Source organism: Diabrotica virgifera, chromosome 7 (assembly GCF_917563875.1).
Source record: "Diabrotica virgifera virgifera chromosome 7, PGI_DIABVI_V3a".
Lineage (NCBI taxonomy): Eukaryota > Metazoa > Arthropoda > Insecta > Coleoptera > Chrysomelidae > Diabrotica > Diabrotica virgifera.
Genome location: NC_065449.1, coordinates 108,062,873 through 108,086,986, shown reverse-complemented (window position 1 = coordinate 108,086,986; position 24,114 = coordinate 108,062,873). Strand labels below are relative to the sequence as shown.

The window sequence follows — 24,114 nt, the reverse complement described above, 5'->3', positions numbered from 1 at the left end:
CAACAAGCCAGGCCTCTTTTGACCAGTACTCGATTCAAACAAAACTCCAAAAATTCTCTGCTCTCCTTCTCACAATAATACAGAATCAAAGAGGTATTTCGTCTCAATTTGATCTGTCTCTCGTTCCACTTTTCAGCACTATTCTCCACTATCAAACAACCACTGGTACTTGCTAACTATCTATCCACGAAAACGTCGAACTGCTCCTCAGCGATGCCAATAACATAATGCCCTCTTTTTCAAACTCCCTCAATCATTCAAACCACTTTTCCCCTTCCAAATTTGCCAAGAATCAGAAACATTTCTCTTTTCCATTCGACAAATAAACAGTCATTCTTTTTAAATTATTCCGATCATCCTAATTACTTTCGGTGAATTCTACAACATTTTACTTGGGGTGAAACAAAGATATTAAAATTCCAAACTTTCTTTTAAACCATTTTTCTAGAAAATGATAATTACCTCTACCTGTGGATTCTATAGTTCCCGTAATAAACAATTTTTTTTCCATTTTAAACCTAAATACATCGTTCTTTTCACTTTAATTATTCACAAAAGTCTTTAATGGTTCATCGGAAAGCTCATTAAAAAAGAAATCCACTTACATCCAAACTAAATTCTAATAAATATTTACAGATCAATATACAGGGTGTATCAAATTTATGTGCCCGCGTTATTTAAAAAAAAAATTAATTTAATTTTAATTTTGCCTTTGATTGATAAATTGAAAACACAATAATACATACTATTGTGTTTTCAATTTATCAATCAAAGGCAAAATAAAAATTAAATTATTTTTTTTTTAAATAACGGGGGCACATAAATTTGATACACCCTGTATATGGATCTGTAAATATTTATTAGAATTTAGTTTGGATGTAAGTGGATTTCTTTTTTTAATGAGCTTTCCGATGGACCATTAAAGACTTTTGTGAATAATTAAAGTGAAAAGGACGATGTATTTAGGTTTAAAATGGAAAAAGATTGTTTACTACGGGGACTATAGAATCCACAGGTAAAGGTAATTACAATTTTCTAGAAAAATGGTTTAAAAGAAAGTTTGGAATTTTAATATCTTTCTTTCACCCCGAGTAAATATTGTAGAGTTCCCCGAAAGTAATTAGGATGGTCGGAATAATTTTGAAAATGACTGTTTGTTTGTCGAATGGAAAAGAGAAATGTTTCTGATTCTTGGCAATTTGGAAGGGGAAAAGTGGTTTGAATGTTGAGTGAATTTGAAAAAGAAGGCATTATGTTATTGGCATCGCTGAGGAGCAATTCGACGTTTTCGTGGATAGATAGTTAGCAAGTACCAGTGGTTGTTTGATAGTGGAGAATAGTGCTGAAAAGTGGAACGAGAGACAGATCAAATTGAGACGAAATACCTCTTTGATTCTGTATTATTGTGAGAAGGAGAGCAGAGAATTTTTGGAGTTTTGTTTGAATCGAGTACTGGTCAAAAGAGGCCTGGCTTGTTGGAGAATTGGTGCTGTTATGCTGATAGTTTTGAAGCTGGAGAACGGAGAGGGCTTTGATGAGTAGCCTTTAACATAGTCAACGAGGGAGAGCTGTTTTGGGTCACGAGAAGACATCAGAGTGAGTGAAGCAAAAGGTCAGTCAACTTATGTGAAAGATATTTTTATGTTCGGAAACTAAAATTTTGAGTAAAAAGCGTAGGAATTAAAATTCCAATAGTTCAGAAAGTAAATAGGGAGTATAGCTAATCTTGCGAATACATAATTTGGTTTTGTTTATTTTGTTGTACCAAAGTTATCGGGAACAAACCGATAAATTGTTTTTTTTTAACAAGAATAAATTTAAATGGTAGAAATTTCATTCGGACATCTGTGTCCACAGGTTTTAGATTTGACAGATTTTTAGAGTATCGATTTAGATAAATAAAAGACAATTCTGTATGTTTATTTTATATTTTGCTTTATTTCTTTTCTCTAATTTATCCCGATTAGGATCAACTAAGAGATACTGAACCTACGAGAGAAGATAAGTATAACGTAAGATAATTTAGACATTTTCTTGATATTATAAAAAGGCACCCTGAGATTTTTTTTTCATTTTTTATGTATGATTTGCGACAATTAAATAATTAATCAAATAAATAATAATTAATATAAAATCAATAAGAAGCAGATCATAACAATATGGCGAGCCAACGTAGGACATTAAAGTATCTCTGGTTGTGAATTTGAAGGGAATAGGAAACGAAAAAACAGGTGAAGAAAAATTTATTTGCACGTCGGAAAAAGTTGATATATTTAAAGTTTAAGAAATATTTGTTTGGAGTTAATTTTTTATCTAGGTACAGTTTTTACATATTTATTTTATGTTTGATTGATTTGAATTTTGAAATATTTAAAAATTTGTGGGATAAATTGATTATATTTGCGGAGAGAAAAATTTTCGTCTCGACAGCATACAAGGTATTTTCGAATTTCATATTAGGCGGGGATAAAATTTAAATACATGTCGATAACAACCAGAAGCAAAAGCAAAGAAAACAAAAAACAAGAAGAACGTTTGGAACAAGAAGAACACATAGAACAAGAAGACATTTTCGAAACAACAATCATGGCATCAGAACAACAGGAATTATCAGGAATAGATAATGTAATACAACTGATGCAACTCCAGTTACAAAAATGGCATGAAATATTAAATAAAAGGGATAAAAATCAGGAAGAAACATCGAAGAAGATGGATAAAATGGATAAAATGCAAGAAAATCAGGAAGAAACAAAACGACCAATGAAGGAAACACAACAAAAAATGGATAACAATCAACAGGAAACAAAACAAGCAAAACAAAAAGAACAGGATATTCTGGAAATGGACAAGGAACATGAGAAACGGAAAAAGGATAATTTTGACAAAAAACAAACGGTGGAAATGAATTTGGCAATGAAGCAAGGACAGAGAAGAAAGAGGAGAAAGCAACAGAAGATAAATAAAGACAATGAAGCCTGGGATTCCTCGAAAAAGGAGATGAGCCCAGAAGAAGAAAAAGAAGAAGAAGAAGAAAAAAGATTGACAAAAGAAAATGAAGCTTGGGATTCCTCAAAAGAAGAGATCAGCCCAGAAGAAGAAGAAAAAGAAGAAAAAAGATTGATACAAGAAAATAAAGCTTTGATTTCATCAAAAGAAGAGATGAGCCCAGAAGAAGAAGAGATCAGAATAGAAAAAGAAGGCGAAAGAGATACCTTTGAAACTGTGTTATTTGAAGAAGAAGTAAACAGGGGAGAAGCCAGAATTAAAAAAAGTGGTATTTGCGCAGCAGTCGCGCTGAGATATTATTTTATTTACGAAAAGTTAGGCGGAGGAGAACCTGAACTTCGTTTTGTGCAACATCCCTTAATCGAACTAGAAGTTGATATTCCAAAAGAGGACAAAGAGGAAGAACTAACTCCAGAAACCGTAGACTATAAAGACGATGTAGAATATTTGAGAAGTTTAGACCCTAAAGAATGGAAGTCACAAGATCATTACAAAGTCCTAGGTATCCCAAATATAAGATACAAAGCAACAGATGACATTATCAAAACTGCCTATAGGAAGAAAGTCTTAAAGCAACATCCTGACAAACGTAAAGCGCTAGGGGAAGAAATCAAAACAGATGATGACTATTTTACCTGTATAACAATGGTTTATGAAACTCTAGGAAATATAAGTAGGAGAAGAGCGTACGATTCTGTTGATCCACAATTCGACAATGATCTACCTTGTACTAGTGATATAAAAAAAGACTTTTATGGGCCATTCCACGAACATACGCCTGTTTTGGATTACTTCGACAACGAATATTTTACTGTGCAACATTAGAATTACGAAAGTAAATGGCGCTAATAATAATTATTCCAATAAAGAACAATGTAATTTGCAATTTACTTTCGTTCTTCTTATTTTTCACAGTAAAATATTCGTTGTCGAAGTAATCCAAAACTGGCGTATGTTCGTGGAATAGGGTTTATAAAACGTTTACGTATTATTTTGACTTAAACTCCCGATGGTCTGAAAAAACACGGGTGCCCAAATTAGGAACTGAAAATTCGACAAAGGAAAAGGTGGAACACTTTTATTCGTTTTGGTATGATTTTAAATCATGGAGGGAATATTCCTATGAAGACGAAGAGGATAAAGATAAATGTCAAGATCGTGATGAGAGAAGGTATGTGGATAAGTTAAACAAAGCTGAGAGATTAAGAAAGAAAAAAGAAGAAATAAAATTGATATGTGGAGAAGAAAAGGAGAAGGAACTGCGTGTAATATTGAGGGAATGTGAAAATTTAATAAATGAAGAAAACAGAGTAGCCAAATAGTATGAAAATTCATTTGAGACCAGGGGCGTCATTTGATAGGGGGCAGGGGGGCATTTACCCCCCTGACCCTGAAAATTACTGAAATTTACAAAAAATAGATCAATTTTGTATTATGTTTGCATATAAATGTATTGTATATATATTGCTTGCCCCCCCCCCTTATCAAAATTTCAAATGACGCTCCTGTTTGAGACTAAAGACTTAGGAGATTTTCGATCGAAAACTTACCATATCCCATCTAAGTACAGACACTGGGAAAAAGAAAGCAATTGTTTTTCAGGTGGGACTAAATATTTTGACACAATAGAAAAGTGTTGTTTTCGAGAGAAAATCAATTTTGTTTGCACTTATTAATACTGATTTTATCTCAAAACAAGGCGGGGATGTTATTGTGTTTTCAATTTATCAATCAAAGGCAAAATAAAAATTAAATTAAATTTTTTTTTAATAACGCGGGCACATAAATTTGATACACCCTGTATATGGATCTGTAAACATTTATTAGAATTTAATTTGGATGTAAGTGGATTTCTTTTTTAATGAGCTTTCCGATGAATCATTAAATACTTTTGTGAATAATTAAAGTGAAAAGTATGATGTATTTAGGTTTAAAATGGAAAAAGATTGTTTACTACGGGAACTATAGAATCCACAGGTAGAGGTAATTATCATTTTCTAGAAAAATGGTTTGAAAGCAAGTTTGGAATTTTAATATCTTTGTTTCACCCCGAGTAAATATTGTAGAGTTCCCCGAAAGTAATTAGGATGGTCGGAATAATTTTGAAAATGACTGTTTGTTTTTTCGAATGGAAAAGAGAAATGTTTCTGATTCTTGGCAATTTGGAAGGGGAAAAGTGGTTTGAATATTGAGTGAATTTGAAAAAGAAGGCATTATGTTATTGGCATCGCTGAGGAGCAGTTCGACGTTTTCGTGGATAGATAGTTAGCAAGTACCAGTGGTTGTTTGATAGTGGAGAATAGTGCTGAAAAGTGGAACGAGAGACAGATCAAATTGAGACGAAATACCTCTTTGATTCTGTATTATTGTGAGAAGGAGAGCAGAGAATTTTTGGAGTTTTGTTTGAATCGAGTACTGGTCAAAAGAGGCCTGGCTTGTTGGAGAATTGGTGCTGGTATGCTGATAGTTTTGAAGCTGGAGAACGGAGAGGGCTTTGATGAGTAGCCTTTAACATAGTCAACGAGGGAGAGCTGTTTTGGGTCACGAGAAGACATCAGAGTGAGTGAAGCAAAAGGTCAGTCAACTTATGTGAAAGATATTTTTATATTCGGAAACTAAAATTTTGAGTAAAAAGCGTAGGAATTAAAATTCCAATATTTCAGATAGTAAATAGGGAGTATAGCTAATCTTGCGAATACATAATTTGGTTTTGTTTATTTTGTTGTACCAAAGTCATCGGGAACAAACCGATAAATTGTTTTTTTTAACTAGAATAAATTTAAATGGTAGAAATTTCATTCGGACATCTGTGTCCACAGGTTTTAGATTTGATAGATTTTTAGAGTATCGATTTAGATAAATAAAAGACAATTCTGTATGTTTATTTTATATTTTGCTTTATTTCTTTTCCCTATTTTATCCCGATTATGATCAACAAAGAGATACTGAGACCACGAGAGAAGATAAGTATAACGTAAGATAATTTAGACATTTTCTTGATATTATAAAAAGGCACCCTGAGATTTTTTATTCATTTTTTATGTAAGATTTGCGACAATTAAATATTTAATCAATTAAATAATAATTAATATAAAATCAATAAGAAGCAGATCATAACAATACATACATACATACATACATACATACATACATACATACGTACATACATACATACATACATATATACATACATACATACATACATACATACATACATACATACATACATAAATACATACACACATACATACATATCCACAAACATTTTCCCCTTTTTAAATAAAAATTGACTAATATTTCTGAGCTCGGTAACTTTTGAACGGTATAACCGATTTTCAAAATTAGACATGCGTTGGAAAGGTAATGATCGCTTCTATTAGAAACTGCAAAGGTCGGAGTTAAATTTTCGAAGTTTTTGGGAGTTTTGGGGACGAAAACGAAAAACAGACCCTAAATAGGAGGGGCCGTAAAATCCACACCCTTGGACCAAAATGGATGGTTTACAAATAAATGGGTGAGCCTTTTCCTGGACTTAAGATGGGAAATATAATAATATAAAAATGTATACCATTTTACTCAGTTGCAATGCAAAGGCAAAACAATCTTACTTTTCAACTAGAATACGGAGTGCAGTCCAGTCCTTTGAATGGCGATATTCGGCTCTTATTGGAGCCTTCATCGGAAGGAACGTAGGCACTGTTCTCCATATTTTAACTGATTCGTATCGAGAGGTTCTCCCACCCATTTTAACTGAAGTGATGATAGTAGGTGGCTAGCGCCATTGTACAAGAATTCATCTGTACTCAGTAGATATATCTTAAAAACACCCTGTATTTATCTACGATAATTACTTTCAGTTATTTATGTCATCATAACAATATTACAACCTTCATTCGATTATATAAATATTGTTATCCTAGATCACGATTCACTAATAATTGCAGAGTCAATTATAAACACTTTTCATGGTCGATGCTGAATAGGCATTTCTAAATATGTAAACAGCAAAACTATAACAAGGGAATTCTTATTATTATATGAGACATTCGTCATTCTATTTTTTGATCAGACGTAATATTTCCACATTAAAGATAGTGTCTCTTTCTACACGAGACGTTCTTTGGGTGCGGTGCTACCAGCTTATGCTCATGCGAGTGTAAATAAAACAACTCAACAAGTAAAAGCGTATCAATTATTCCACCCCTCGGATAAGGGATAACCACCCTCACCGGGAGAAGATAGCCTTAATGCAAGGGCTGTCATATGGCGATCCAAGACCAGGCGAGAACTCAGAACTAGCAGTCTAGAACGAGAAATGAGAAAACACGTCAATGTTCAGGCACCTAGACCACCTTAGACAACAGTGTGGTATGTAAAATGGATGGAGACATCAGGCCGACGCGGAGCTGAAAAGGGAATAGTATGGAGATGGAACATCGTGGGACAATGGAAAATGGACAATGCTATGGAACGTGCAGCGAGGACTTGTGATACGAACAAAGACGTGTAAAAGTGGTAAGTCCATATTAGCTATTTTTATGGTATTTCCTGATTAATATAAAGTATAAAGTATAAACATTATGTGCTACCTTAATTACATTAATATATGTTTCAAGTTTACCTATTTTTACTTAATTATTCTATTCTATTACCAATATTTATCAATATACAAAGATTTTTTTTTACCCTCATATTAAGTTATTATAGGACGCAATGATACAATTTTATATGATTTTTTACATATTTATCAACGTATACTTTATCCTTGCTGACTTTTATTCATTTATTATTTGACTACTGATTTTTAGTACATTTTTGCAATTTTTTATGATTTTAATATTTGCTGTCGTAAATATACCTATCAAAATAAATACACGATATATAACAAATATACGCTATATGCATAATACATTTAAATTATTATTCTAACTACTTATTTACAAGGGTTAATATAACGTTATTTATTTTTGAATTTTTTATTACCACTGCAATTTTTACATATTTTTACCATATATTGACGTATTATTTTATCTCCATATTTTTTTACTATATATCTATATACTACATATCTATATACACCGTAAGACTATCGAATTTATATTTTCGCTAAGAAGTGCAGAAGCTGGAAAAAAGAAAAAAAATTATGTATAAATGAGTAGCAACAAAGTTACTTGGGAAGATTTTGTCAAAATAGTGGAGGAAATTGCACAAGAAATAGACAGGCAAAGCAGAAGAGTCTTAAAGAAAAAAGTTCCGAAATCTAAGGACATAAAGGAAGAAGTGACGACACAGCTAATTAAAGCTTATAACAAGTTCACGCAATTGACTAGGAAAAACTGGGAAGCACTTTCGGACAAACAAAGGGAATCGTGCAACAAATATTTTGGAAAAATCAGAGACAAAGTTATACGATCATTTCAAGCAGTAAATGTGAGAACAGTGGTTCCAAGTTCAATACATCAACCAATCGACAAGGAAGTTGAAGAAGAACAAAGCGATGAGGAAATAGAAGAAGGAAAAAGCGAAGAGGAAGGAGAAGAAGAAATAATTAACGACGGAATAAAAGAGGATAAAGGTGACATAAAACAAGATATAACAATATTAAACATGGCTTTGACAATCAATGAATTTTTGAATATCGCAAGCAAGATATTGCCCAACGAGTTCGATGGAAGCGCAGGGAAATTACAGCCATTTTTAGACGCATTAGAACTACTTGGAAAATTGGTAGAAGGTCATGAAGACACAGCTGTAACGCTAATAAAAACGCGACTCACCAATAAGGCTAGGAACCTAATAACCACAGAAGATACGATTCCACGGATAGCTGAAGTACTAAAGAAAGAATTAAAAGGTGATAATCCGAAGAATTTAATAGCCAAATTAGCCAAAAAAAGGCAAGGGCATAGAGATGCAGCAGGGTACGCATCTGAAGTGGAAGAGTTAGCAGAACAATTAAAAGTAGCATACATAGCGGAAGGAATGCCACTTGACTTAGCAAAGAAATATACGACGGAAGCAGTAGTAACAACAATGAAACGAAACGCTAATGCAGAGAAAGCTAAGCTAATACTGGAAGCAGGTAACTTTACATCACCGCAGGAAGTAGTATCTAAATTTTTGTCGATCGATACGACTGAAGAAAATGCACAAGGAATAGTCTTAAATTATAGGACAAACTACGAGAATAGGAGAGGACAGCAGCAATACAGAAGAGGATACCATAACAAATATGACAGAGGAAGAAGAAATAACTTCGGACAACGGAACGAAGGAGAAGCAACGGACAATCAACGAAATTATTCGAACAGAGGATACAGACAATTTAACAAACAAACATACAGAGGAAACCAGAGAGGCGGACGTAACAGGAACGTAAGGTTACTAGAAATAGAGGACAGTCAAGAAGAGCAAGGAAACCAGCAGTTGGGGTTTTGAATGAACAAGAAGTTGGAAGCACACAGGCAGAAATAAAATATAACATTTACAACTTCGACCTAAACCTAACGAACTTTGTACGAATGAAAACAGGAATTCTTGAAAACACAAGCACTTTTATCATAGACACAGGAGCTGACATTTCAATACTAAAATGTTCACAAGATTTTATTAAGGAACAGGTGAAACCAAACACAAAGGCGAAAATAAAAGGAGTCACTAAAGGAGAGTTGCAAACAATGGGAGAAGTTGAGACAACACTCGAAGTAAAAGGAACTCGATTCGAACACATCTTTCAATTGGTAGAACCTAACTTTCCAATTCCAACAGACGGAATCATTGGGAGAGACTTTATTTCTAACTTTCAATGTATACTAGATTACGCAAACCTTAAAATGCACATTAAAGAGGACAACGATTGTTACATTAGTACGAAAATTCTGGATAATATAGACAATGACACCATAATAATACCGCCTAGATGTGAAATTTACAGAATCGTAAAAATTTTTCAAACGTTAAAGAAAGACAGGATAGTGGAACAGCAAAAATACAACCAGGAATATTCATAGCAAGAGCAATTATTTCAAGTAATAATCCATACATCAAAATTTTGAACACAACGTACGAAACAGTAAATGTAGACGCAAGCACAATCAGGACGTTGGATATTAAACTATTCAATATATATAGGCTAGTCAACGACAGCAAGGACAGAAAAAAAGAATTACGAGAATCACTGAAATTAGACATACCAGAATACATACGAGACAACTTAGTATCGTTATGCGAGGAATATTCGGACATATTCGCCCTAAGGCATGATATGTTAACCTGTAACAATTTCTACGAACAAAAACTAAGAGTTAAAGACCAAACTCCGGTATATATCAAGAATTATAGGACACCTCATGTGCAAACAGAGGAATTAAATCGACAAGTACAAAACCTAAGAGACCAAGGAATCATAGAACCATCTACATCCGAGTACAACAGCCCAGTAGTACTGGTAGCGAAAAAAGCTATAGATGGAGGAAAAGCATGGAGATTATGAATAGATTTTAGACAACTGAACAAGAAGATAGTTACAGACAAATTTCCATTACCAAGAATAGATTCGATATTAGATCAACTAGGAAGAGCAAAATGGTTTTCAGTTATAGACTTAATGTCAGGCTTTCACCAGATACCATTAGAAAAATCATCGAGAAAATACACATCGTTCAGCACAGAAAATGGAGCATTTCAATTTACCAGATTACCTTTTGGATTAAATGTAAGCCCAAATAGCTTTTCAAGAATGATGTCAATAGCATTTTCAGGATTAACACCAGACAAAGCATTTCTTTATATGGACGATATCGTAGTAATTGGAATATCCGAAAAACATCACTTAGACAACCTGAAAAAGACATTCGAGACATGTCGAAAATTCAATTTGAAACTTAACCCAGGAAAATGTCAATTCTTTAGAAGGGAAATAACATATTTAGGACATGATCTTTCTCAAGAGGGAGTATCACCAGACAAAGCGAAGTATGCAGCAATTGAACAATATCCGACACCTAAGACAGCGGAGGAAACAAAGAGATTTGTAGCATTCTGCAACTATTACAGACGTTTTATTAAAAACTTTGCGGAAATATGCAGACCACTCAACAAATTATCGAGGAAAGGAGTATAATTTTCGTGGACCGAGGAGTGTGAAAAAGCATTCAAAAAGCTTAAAGCATCTCTGACGAAACCACCAATTTTAAAATATCCTGATTTCAACAAACAGTTTATCTTAACAACAGACGCATCCAATGAGAGTTGTTCAGCAATTCTAAGTCAAGATTACAACGGAATTGACCTACCTATAGCATATGCATCAAGAAGTTTTAGTAAAGGAGAATGTAATAAACCTATAATCGTTAAGGAATTACTAGCGATTCATTGGGGAATTAATTATTTTAAATGTTATCTATATGGAGCACCAACATTCAAAGTAAAAACAGACCATAAACCTTTGACACACCTATTTGCAATGAAAGAACCAACCTCAAAACTCACGAGGATCAGATTAGACCTAGAAGAATATGACTTCGAAATAGAGTATATAACAGGGAAAAGTAACTACGCAGACAGCCTTTCAAGAATAACATTGCAGCAACTAAAAAACCTATACATAGACAACGCCCATATACTAGCTATAACAAGAGCTCAAGCAAAAGAAAAGGAGAAAGAAGCAAGACAAACAAAGGCTGAAAGTGAACTCGCACTACAGCCAGAAGCCACCAAACAGACAGTAAGGAAGGTACTAAATAATTTAGAGGCGCATAGACTACCAATTTTGTCCTTTGGAGCAGAACTAATCTCACCAAGACTGAGAATTAGGGCCAAAAACAAAATAAAATGCAGCAAAAGCATAGCCACAGGATTGAATCATTTCGATTTAAACCAAGCGTTGGTACAGCTTGATAAGCTGGCGGTAGAGAATGCAGTACGTAAAGTAAAAATATACGTAAATGATATTATTTTTAAAATGTGCACAATTGATGAATTTATTAAAGAAAGAAATAAAAAATTGAAGAATATAGAAATATACATATGTGAAGTACCAGAAACAATAAAAGATGACAAAGAAAAACACAGATTAATAGGAGAATACCATAATCACCCGATGTTTGGAGGACACGTAGGGAATAACAGACTAACTAAGAAGCTAAAGGCAAGATTCCGATGGAAAAATTTGGAAAAAGACGTAAGAAAATACGTAAAACAATGCCACAAATGTCAAATTAACAAACCGAAAAGAACACATGTCGAAGAGTTCGTGATATCGGACACATCTTCCAAACCATGGGACATAGTATACATAGATACAATAGGTCCATTCACGAGAAGTAATGAAGGTAATAAATACTGTATCACAATGTTGTGTGAACTGACAAAATACGCGGTCAGCATACCAGTGTGCAATAAAGAAACAGAGACAATAGCAAGAGGAATCTTTGATCATTTCATACCAACATACGGACTCAAGAAGCAAATAAGAACAGACCAAGGCACAGAGTATAAGAACGAAGTAATGCAGGAATTAACAAAGCTATTAAAAATAGAACACAACTTTTCAACGGCATACCACCCACAGTCCATTGGAAGTTGCGAAAAACTACACAGAACGTTGAACGAGTACGTAAGAGCATTCATAGACGAAGACAGAGAAAATTGGGATGTGTGTTGCAGAATGTTCACATACTGCTACAATACAACCCCTAACGCGTATCATGGATACACACCGTTCGAACTGTTATATGGCAGGAAGGTTAACCTACCGGAAGACCTTACACATGAGATTCAACCATGTTACAATATAGATGCCTACTACAATGAGTTACGATACAAACTACAAAGCGCACACGAGAGAGCCAGAACCTTCTTATTAAAACACAAAAAAGAGCGGCAAGAAAAGAATAAGCTCAAAGCAACACCACAACACTTTAAAATAGGAGACCTAGTCCTTGTAAAAAGGGAAGAGAATGGTAAGTTTGATAGTCTTTATGTAGGTCCTTTCACGATAACAGAAGTAAATAACGTTAATTGTAAAATCAGAATAGAAAACAATAAAATCAAGGAAATACATAAGAATAGATTATATGCTTACAATCCGAAAACACAGTGAGTGACAAGTGTTACGAAACAATGTTGTTAAACGAACATTTTATATTATTTATGTATTTGCGTAGGCTTAGGAAGTTTGTATATAAAATAAATTTTTTGTATTGATTACAACACAGTATGGGTTGGTAGCACGACTTGCAAATTTCCCTCCCCGTAGTCGGAAAATTCCTAAAAAGGGAAGGTGTACAAGAATTCATCTGTACTCAGTAGATATATCTTAAAAACACCCTGTAATTATCTACGATAATTACTTTCAGTTATTTATGTCATCATAACAATATTACAACCTTCATTCGATTATATAAATATTGTTATCCTAGATCACGATTCACTAATAATTGCAGAGTCAATTATAAACACTTTTCATGGTCGATGCTGAATAGGCATTTCTAAATATATAAACAGCAAAACTATAACAAGGGAATTCTTATTATTATATGAGACATTCGTCATTCTATTTTTTGATCAGACGTAATATTTCCACAATAAAGATAGTGTCTCTTTCTACACGAGACGTTCTTTGGGTGCGGTGCTACCAGCTTATGCTCATGCGAGTGTAAATAAAACAACTCAACAAGTAAAAGCGTATCAATTATTCCACCCCTCGGATAAGGGATAACCACCCTCACCGGGAGAAGATAGCCTTAATGCCAGGGCTGTCATACCATCTGGCATTGAAAGACGAAGTAGCTTTCAATCCTAATAGTAAATTATTAACATTGAAAATATTAAAATTATTACTAAAAGGTTTTTAAATTGAAAACTTATTGGTACACTTTCCTGGTGACACCTCCAAGACTTCTACAATTTGCAAGTAAAATGGATGCTGCAGTGAAGACGAGAGGGAAGGAATTCTACACTATGCAATTCACATCCCCCGTCTGCAGCTGGTAAAGTTCCAACGGAAAAATGCACCTAGTTACTCTACGAAGTAATACGACTATAAAATAAAAATGTATACCATTTTATTCAGTTGCAATGCGAAGGCAAAACAATCTTACTTTTCAACTAGAATACGCAGTGCAGTCCAGTCCCTTGAATCGCGATTTTCGGCTCTATTGGAGCCTTCATCGGAAGGAACGTAGGCACTGTTCTCCATATTTTAACTGATTCGTATCGAGAGGTTTTCCCACCCATTGCAACTGAAGTGATGATAGTAGCTGGCTAGCGCCATCTGGTATTGAAAGACGAAGTAGTTTTCAATCCTAATAGTAAATTATTAACATTGAAAATATTAAAAATATTACTAAAAGGTTTTTAAGTTGAAAACTTATTCGTACACTTTCCTGGTGACACCTTCAAGACTTCTACAATTTTCAAGTCAAATGGATGCTGCAGTGAAGACGAAAGGGAAGGAATTCTACACTATGCAATTCACATCCTCCGTCTGCAGCTGGTAAAGTTCCAACGGAAAAATGCACCTAGTTACTCTACGGAGTAATACGACTATAAAATAAAAATGTATACCATTTTATTCAGTTGTAATGAGAAGGCAAAACAATTTTACTTTTCAATTAGAATACGCAGTGCAGTCCAGTCCCTTGAATCGCGATTTTCGACTCTTATTGGAGCCTTCATCGGAAGGAACGTAGGCACTGTTCTCCATATTTTAACTGATTCGTATCGAGAGGTTTTCCCACCCATTGCAACTGAAGTGATGACAGTAGGTGGCTAGCGGCGCCGTCTGGCATTGAAAAACGAAATAGTTTTCAATCTTAATAATAAATTATTAACATTGAAAATATTAAAAATATTACTAAAAGATTTTTAAATTAAAAACTTATTGGTACACTTACCTGGTGACACCTCCAAGACTTCTACAACTTGCAAGTCAAATAGATGCTGCAGTGAAGACGAGAGGGAAGGAATTCTACACTATGCAATTCACATCCCCCGTCTGCATCTGATAAAGTTCCAACGGAAAAATGCACCTCGTTACTCTACGGAGTAATACGACAATAAAATAAAAATGTATACCATTTTATTCAGTTGCAATGCAAAGGCAAAACAATCTTATTTTTCAATTAGAATACGGAGTGCAGTCCAGTCCCTTGAATCGCGATTTTCGGCTCTTATTGGAGCCTTCATCGGAAGGAACGTAGGCACTGTTCTCCATATTTTAACTGATTCGTATCGAGAGGTTTTCCCAACCATTGCAACTGAAGTGATGATAGTAGGTGGCTAGCGCCATCTGGCATTGAACGCCGAATTAGTTTTCAATCCTAATAGTAAATTACTAACATTGAAAATATTAAAAATATTACTAAAAGGTTTTTAAATTGAAAACTTATTGGTACACTTTCCTGGTGACATCTCCAAGACTTCTACAATTTACAAGTCAAATGGATGCTGCAGTGAAGACGAGAGGGAAGGAATTCTACACTATGCAATTCACATTCCCCTCTGTCCCTTGTCCCTTGAATCGCGATTTTCGGCTCTTATTGGAGCGTTCTTCGGAAGGAACGTAGGCACTGTTCTCCATATTTTAACTGATTCGTTTTGAGAGGTTTTTCCACCCATTGCAACTGAAGTGATGATAGTAGGTGGCTAGCGCCATCTGGCATAGAAAGACGAAGTAGTTTTTAATCCTAATAGTAAATTATTAACATTGAAAATATTAAAAATATTACTAAAAGATTTTTAAATTGAAAACTTATTTGTACACTTTCCTGGTGACACCTCCAAGACTTCTACAATTTGCTTGTCAAATGGATGCTGCAGTGAAGACGAGAGGGAAGGAATTCTACACTATGCAATTCACATCCCTCGTCTGCAGCTGGTAAAGTTCCAACAGAAAAATGCACCTAGTTACTGTACGGAGTAATACGACTATAAAATAAAAATGTATACCATTTTATTCAGTTGCAGTGCGAAGGCAAAACAATCTTACTTTTCAATTAAAATACGGAGTGCAGTCCAGTCCCTTGAATCGCGATTTTCGGCTCTTATTGTAGACTTCATTGGAAGGAACGTAGGCACTGTTCTCCATATTTAAATACATTCGTATCGAGAGGTTTTCCCACCCATTGCAACTGAAGTGATGATAGTAGGTGGCTAGCGCCATCTGGCATTGAAAGACGAAGTAGTTTTCAATCCTAATAGTAAATTATTAACATTGAAAATATTAAAAATATTACTTAAAGCTTTTTAAATTGAAAACTTATTGGTACACTTCCCTGGTGACACCTCCAAGACTTCTACAATTTGCAAGTCAAATGGATGCTCCAGTGATGACGAGAGGGAAGGAATTCTACACTATGCAATTCACTGCAGTTCACAATTCCCTCTCGTCTTCACTGCAGCATCCATTTGATTTGCAAATTGTAGAAGTCTTGGAGGTGTCACCAGGAAAGTGTACCAATAAGCTTTAAATTTAAAAATCTTTTAGTAATATTTCTAATATTTTCAATGTTAATAATTTACTATTAGGATTGAAAACTATTTGGTCTTTCAGTGCCAGATGGCGCTAGCCACCTACTTTCATCAGTTCAGTTGCAATGGGTGGGAAAACCTCTCGATACGAATCAGTTGAAATATGGAGAACACTGCCTATGTTCCTTCCGATGAAGGCTCCAATAAGAGCCGAAAATCGCGATTCAAGGGACTGGACTGCACTCCGTATTCTAATTGAAAAGTAAGATTGTTTTGCCTACATTTTTATTTTATAGTCGTATTACTCCGTAGAGTAACTAGGTGCATTTTTCCGTTGGAACTTTACCAGCTGCAGACGGGGGATGTGAATTGCATAGTGTAGAATTCCTTCCCTCTCATCTTCACTGCAGCATCCATTTGACTTGCAAATTGTAGAAGTCTTGGAGGTGTCACCAGGAAAGTGTACCAATAAGTTTTCAATTTAAAAATCTTTTAGTAATATTTTTAGTATTTTCAATGTTAATAATTTACCATTAGGATTGAAAACTACTTGGTCTTTCAATGCCAGATGGCGCTAGTTACCTACTATCATCACTTCAGTTGCAATGGGTGGGAAAACCTCTCGATACGAATCAGTTAAAATATGGAGAACAGTGCCTACGTTCCTTCCGATGAAGGCTCCAATAAGAGCCGAAAATCGCGATTCAAGGGACTGGACTGCACTCCCTATTCTAATTGGAAAGTAAGATTGTTTTGCCTTCGCATTGCAACTGAATAAAATGGTATACATTTTTATTTTATAGTCGTATTACTCCGTAGAGTAACTAGGTACATTTTTTCGTTGGAACTTTACCAGCTGCAGACGGGGGATGTGAATTGCATAGTGTAGAATTCCTTCCCTCTCGTCTTGACTGCAGCATCCATTTGAGTTTCAAATTGTAGAAGTCTTGGAGGTGTCACCAGGAAAGTGTACCAATAAGTTTTCAATTTTAAGATCTTTTAGTAATATTTTTAATATTTTCAATGTTAATATTTTACTATTAGGATTGAAAACTAATTCGTCTTTCAACGCCAGATGGCGCTAGCCACCTACTATCATCACTTCAGTTGCAATGGGTGGGAAAACCTCTCGATACGAATCAGTTAAAATATGGAGAACAGTGCCTACGTTCCTTCCGATGAAGGCTCCAATAAGGGTCGAAAATCGCGATTCAAGGGACTGGACTGCACTCCGTATTCTAATTGAAAATTAAGATTGTTTTGCCTTCGCATTGCAACTGAATAAAATGGTATACATTTTTATTTTATAGTCGTATTACTCCGTAGAGTAACTAGGTGCATTTTTCCGTTGGAACTTTACCAGCTGCAGACGGGGGATGTGAATTGCATAGTCTAGAATTCGGTCCATCTCGTCTTCACTGCAGCATCCATTTGACTTGCAAATTGTAGAAGTCTTGGAGGTGTCACCAGGAAAGTGTACCCATAAGTTTTCAATTTAAAAATCTCTTAGTAATATTTTTAATATTTTCAATGTTAATAATTTACTATTAGGATTGAAAACTACTTCGTCTTTCAATGCCAGATGGCGCTAGCCACCTACTATCATCACTTCAGTTGCAATGGGTGGGAAAACCTCTCTATACGAATCAGTTAAAATATGGAGAACAGTGCCTACGTTCCTTCCGATGAAGGCTCCAATAAGAGCCGAAAATCGCGATTTACGGGACTGGACTGCGCTCCGTATTATAATTGAAAAGTAAGATTGTTTTGCCTTTGCATTGCAACTGAATAAAATGATATACATTTTTATTTTATAGTCGTATTACTCCGTAGAGTAACTAGGTGCATTTTTCCGTTGGAATTTTACCAGCTGCAGATGGGGGATGTGAATTGCATAGTGTAGAATTCCTTCCCTCTCGTCTTCACTGCAGCATCCATTTGACTTGCAAATTGTAGAAGTCTTGGAGGTGTCACCAGGAAAGTGTACCAATAAGTTTTCAATTTAAAAATCTTTTAGTAATATTTTTACTATTTTCAATGTTAATAGTTTACTATTAGGATTGAAAACTACTTCGTCTTTCAATGCCAGATGGCGCTAGCCACCTACTATCATCACTTCAGTTGCAATGGGTGGGAAAACCTCTCGATACGAATCAGTTAAAATATGGAGAACAGTGCCTACGTTCCTTCCGATGAAGGCTCCAATAAGAGCCGAAAATCGCGATTTAAGGAACTGGTCTGCACTCCGTATTCTAATTGAAAAGTAAGATTGTTTTGCCTTCGCATTGCAACTGAATAAAATGGTATACCTTTTTATTTTAGAGTCGTGTTACTCCGTAGAGTAACTAGGTGCATTTTTCCGTTGGAACTTTACCAGCTGCAGACGGGGGATGTGAACTGCATAGTGTAGAATTCCTTCCCTCTCTTGCAAATTGTAGAAGACTTGGAGGTGTCACCAGGAAAGTGTACCCATAAGTTTTCAATTTAAAAATCTTTTAGTAATATTTTTAATATTTTCAATGTTAATAATTTACTATTAGGATTGAAAACTACTTCGTCGTTCAATGCCAGATGGCGCTAGCCACCTACTGTCATCACTTCAATTGCAATGGGTGGGAAAATCTCTCGATACGAATCAGTTAAAATATGGAGAACAGTGCCTATGTTCCTTCCGATGAAGGCTCCAATAAGAGCCGAAAATCGCGATTCAACTGACTGGACTGCACTCCGTATTCTAATTGAAAAGTGAGATTTTTTGCCTTCGCATTGCAACTGAATAAAATGGTATACATTTTTATTTTATAGTCGTATTACTCCGTAGAGTAACTAGGTGCATTTTTCCATTGGAACTTTACCAGCTGCAGACGGGGGATGTGAATTGCATAGTGTAGAATTCCTTCCCTCTCGTCTTCACTACAGCATCCATTTGACTTGCAAATTGTAGAAGTCTTGGGGTCGATTTCTCATACCTGCGTTAATCTATGGTTCAGTTGAACCAGGTTCACCCGTGATCTGTGGTTTTGTTTGAAATGCATTTCTCATTGCGCGTTCATGTCAGCGCTCGTTCTACAGCTTTCGAGAAATGCCAATAGATGGCAAAAGGTAAAAAACTGTCGCCATTTTGAACTACCATTTTTATGCTGTTTTTGAATAAAGTTAAATTTAAGTATTTATAGTCAAATAGTCATTTTAATAATTATAAATAAATATTATAAAAACAAAAATAATGTTATCGTTTATCGTTAGGCTTAAATAATAAAATAGGATATATTTATATTATGACAGCGTTTCGTGTTAATGCAACGCATGCGTAGTCCATGGAATCATCTGAACTGAGTTCTGAAATCTTTGAACGGCCGAATTCCACCGTTCAAGCATCGTTCAAGTTTAAACTGCCATCGGTTGAACGTGAATTGAGAAAGACGATTTTGACTTTAAACTGACGTTTACTAGAAGTTCAGGTTAAACTGGAGTTGAACTCGATATGAGAAATTGGCCCTTGGAGGTGTCACCAGGAAAGTGTACCAATAAGTTTTCAATTTGAAAATCTTTTAGTAATATTTTTAATATTTTCAATGTTAATAATTTACTCTTAGGATTGAAAACTACTTCGTCTTCGTCTTTAAGATGGGAGTTGGCCCAATTTTCAATTCAGTCAGATTGAGAAAATCGAAAATTTCGTGTATATATAGTGTCGCGTCTAGGGGTATAGGTGTGCGCCACTGGTGAGAACTGCCGTTCTCTGGTAATAAACAGATTTAAATTGTGCCTAAACGTCAGATAAGTTTCGTCTAATTTCCTGCTCAGTTACGTAACAGTCTTGCTAGGTAAAGGTTTTCTCCAAAAAAAAATAACAAGAAGCAAATTTTACAATGAAAATTATTAGTGCTCCTATTGTAATGTATATTTAAATTTGTTTAAAGTTTTCTAACACTAACACTAACACACAATAGCGAGGACGTTTAAGTTGGAATAAATTCATTTTCTCGAGAATGGGCGATTTTGGAGAGAAATCCAAAACAAGTCGATTTTTAGTTTTAAAATATGATTTTTTGACGTATAGGTCATACTAGTAACGTCATCCATCGTAGCGCGATGACGTAATCGATGATTTTTAAGAGGAAACAGTAGCGATCAACAAGTAGTGAAAACGCGTTCCAAGCTTGCCGCTGTAATTTTGAATATTTTTTCGGGATATTTGGCACACGTATTCGTAATTTAATAAAGAATGGCGGTACAGAGCCCAATTTGAAAAATGTATTAATATGTGGAAATTACTCTGTAATTAAATATCATATTAAAAAAACGAGCCTGTACCGCCATTAAGAAGAACAAAAAAATACACTTTCTTCAAATAAACTTTTTTATCCGATGCCTAGATTTTGTGTCATTTTGGAACTACTAATGAAACAAAAAATTTAAGTAGTTCCAAAATGACACAAAATCTAGGCATCGGATAAAAAATTTATTTGAAGAAAGTGTATTTTTTGTTCTTCTTAATGGCGGTACAGGCTCGTTTTTTTTAATATTGTAATTAATTACAGAGTAATTTCCACATATTAATATATTTTTCAAATTGGGCTCTGTACCGCCATTCTTTATTTTATTACGAATACGTGTGCCAAATATCTCGAAAAAATATTCAAAATTACAGCCGCAATCTTGGAACGCATTTTTGCAACCTGTTGATCGCTACTGTTTCCTCTTAAGGTGAATACTTCTTATCGTTCGGTATGGAATTTTGGCGGGTGTAAAATCAAAATTGGGTGTCATTCAAAAATCGTGACGCCAGAGCGTCATTCAAAAATCGTGACGCAAGAGGTTAGCTTGCGGTTACCCCTCGCGGTATAGGTACGTTACATAAACGTAATTATATAGCTACGTTATAATAAAATAATATGTTTAAAATTGAAGAAAGGAATTATATTGTTTAAACAGATTATGACCAATTATAACCCGACGCCGTAATAGGCATAAGTAAACAAAGACCAGAAGAAGAAACAGATGTGTTGTGTTTAAATAATATTTAATATGTTTGTATTTATATCAGCAAACACAAGTTATTTACCTTTGAGTTTGACACATCCGTCAATGGCAAACTAAATTTTAAATTAATAAAATATAAATGACATTTGATAGTGAATTTAATTATTATATAAAATAAATAAGAGGTTTAGAAATACAATTTGAGCATATTTTGAAGGGAATAATTTATTAACAACTTTAAAAAGGTTTATACACTTTTGTATAACGACCTCCCCTTTAACGGGAGTACCTAATAATAAATGGACTGTTCCATCTATTGTTGACGATTTAAAACCATAGTTTAAAACACGAAATATTACTATACTTCATCAATAATTATTAAATTTTTCGCCCAATGAAAAAAAAATATTGGTTATTTTATTAAGAAAATAACATTTTATTCTTTTAAACGCCCCAAATGTTTGTGTACGTTCCAATTGAATTATTATTGTGGTACCATTAGTTAAAGGCCATATTTTTAAAACTTTTTTGCCTCTTATTATTATCTCGATAAACGATTTTATATCGAGATGTGGCATTCTTATGACAGGAACATCTTAAAAAAAATGGAAGGACAGCAGCCATAGTTATGTATGCTCATCATGATGTTTTACAAGGTATTGACATTTTTTGTCATGTACATGACAGTAATTGTTGGGAATGAATTTTTTTTTTTCATTTTGTATAAAGGGCCATTATGTCAGACTGTGTCAAATATCTGGGAGATGTCTGAGAAGTTTCCGGAGCCATATTTCCTGTTCTTCAGTGATTGGCGTAAATACTGGTAAACCCGATGAATTTATTCAGTGGTAGGGTGCTGTGGCCTAAAGCCAAACCAGTGATAAGGTTTTATTTGTTTGTCAATTAAAATGGGAAGTATTCTAGCTAACAGCAGTTTTTTCAATATTTTGAACGTAATAGGTAGCAGGCTAATAGGTCTGTAGGACTTTTTTCCTCCGTAGATTTTCCGGGTTATGGAATTAAAATTATTTGGGCTAGTTTCCAATCCAGAGGAAAATATCCTGTTCTTAATACGGTGGCATTATACAGTTGTGTAGTTTTTTTATGGGGTTTTTCTTGGCAATTCTTTTATACTCTGGGCTAATTAGCAAAATTCATGGAAAAGTTATTTACCAGCAATTTTATTGCTGGAATCGAATTATAAGATCCTATATATTAATAATATAGGTATGCAAAGTCCGCAGATAGTGTGCTACTTTGTTTATAAACAAAATGGCGCCGACAAATCGTATTTTTTTCAATTATTGCTCTATAACTCCGAAGATTTTACTTTTACAACAAAAACACCCAAATAAAAATTCACCGCAATTAAATTCTGCATAGAGATATGTTTTTTACGATTTGCTCCGACGAAAATTTTCCTCGGAAAATGCGGGTTTTCCTAACAAAAACTCTAATTTTCAAATAAAGTTTTAGGTAAGTAATTATAAATCAATAATTAAATAACTTAGGGACATCAAAGCTTTCTTTGTATAGATTGTAATTCCAGAAGCCGGTGAAAATTAAACGAATATTTTAGCAACAATTCAATTGTTAATTAACAATTTGCGATCGCAATAATAACCAAAATAATCATGATACGTTGATCAAACTAATAAAGATTATAAAGATGAGATGCTTATTTAATATTTTATCGACAAAATATAAATTTTTCTTTTTTTTGCATAATCTTTAAATTTTGAAAAAAAATAGTTATAATACGCTGGCCTAATTAGTAAAGTACAAAGAAAGGTTATTTACCAGCAATTTTATTGCTGGAATCGAATTATAAGATCCTATGTATTATTAATATAGGCATGCAAAGTCCTCAGGTGGTGTGCTACTTTTTTTATAAACAAAATGGCGCCGACAAATCGTATTTTTTTCAATTATTGCTCTATAACTTCGAAGATTTTAACTTTACACCAATAACACTCAAATAAAAATTCACCCCAATTTAATTCTACATAGAAGAATGTTTTTTTCCGATTTGCTCCGATGAAAATTTTCCTCGGAAAATGTGGGTTTTCCCAACAAAATCTCGAATTTTCAAATAAATTTTTTGGGCCAGTAATTATTTATCAATAATTATATAGCTTGGTGAAATAAAAGCTTTCTTGGTATAGATTATAAATTCAGAAGCCGGTGAAAATTAAACGAATATTTTAGCAACAATTCAATTGTTAATTAACAATTTACAGTCACAATAACAACCAAAATAATCATGAGACATTGATCAAACTTAGAAAGGTTATAAAGGTGTGATGCCTATTTAATATTTTGTCGACAAAATATAAATTTTTCATTTTTTTGCATAATCTTTAAATGTTTAAAAAAAATTGTTATAAAAAAATTAACATTTCTCAGAAATTGTTTATTATATTCCAATTTTATAAAATACTTAAAATGAGTATTTCATAGGTCTTGAAAATGAATGCTTTAAAAAAATTTTCCAACCATTTGCAAAAACGTTATGAAACAGCAAAATAAATATACGATTTCTCCGTTATTTATAATTTGTTTTAATTGTTTCAAAGCTTAAAAGCGAGTTTATGGTACAATCTAATTACTCACAAAATATGTCAAAAATTGGTGTAATGGTTATAT

General features: G+C 34.0%; 1 protein-coding gene across 1 annotated transcript in view; it reads left to right on the top strand.

Annotated features, from left to right (window-relative positions):
- The window catches only part of LOC126888574 (dnaJ homolog subfamily C member 2-like), a 56,483-nt gene that overhangs the window by 22,130 nt on the left and 10,239 nt on the right, over nucleotides 1-24,114 (top strand). Inside the window, exons 2-3 of the mRNA XM_050656923.1 lie at nucleotides 3,380-3,767; nucleotides 3,977-4,319. Coding sequence (XP_050512880.1) covers nucleotides 3,380-3,767; nucleotides 3,977-4,319 — 731 coding nt within the window. The remainder of the gene's footprint in view (nucleotides 1-3,379; nucleotides 3,768-3,976; nucleotides 4,320-24,114) is intronic.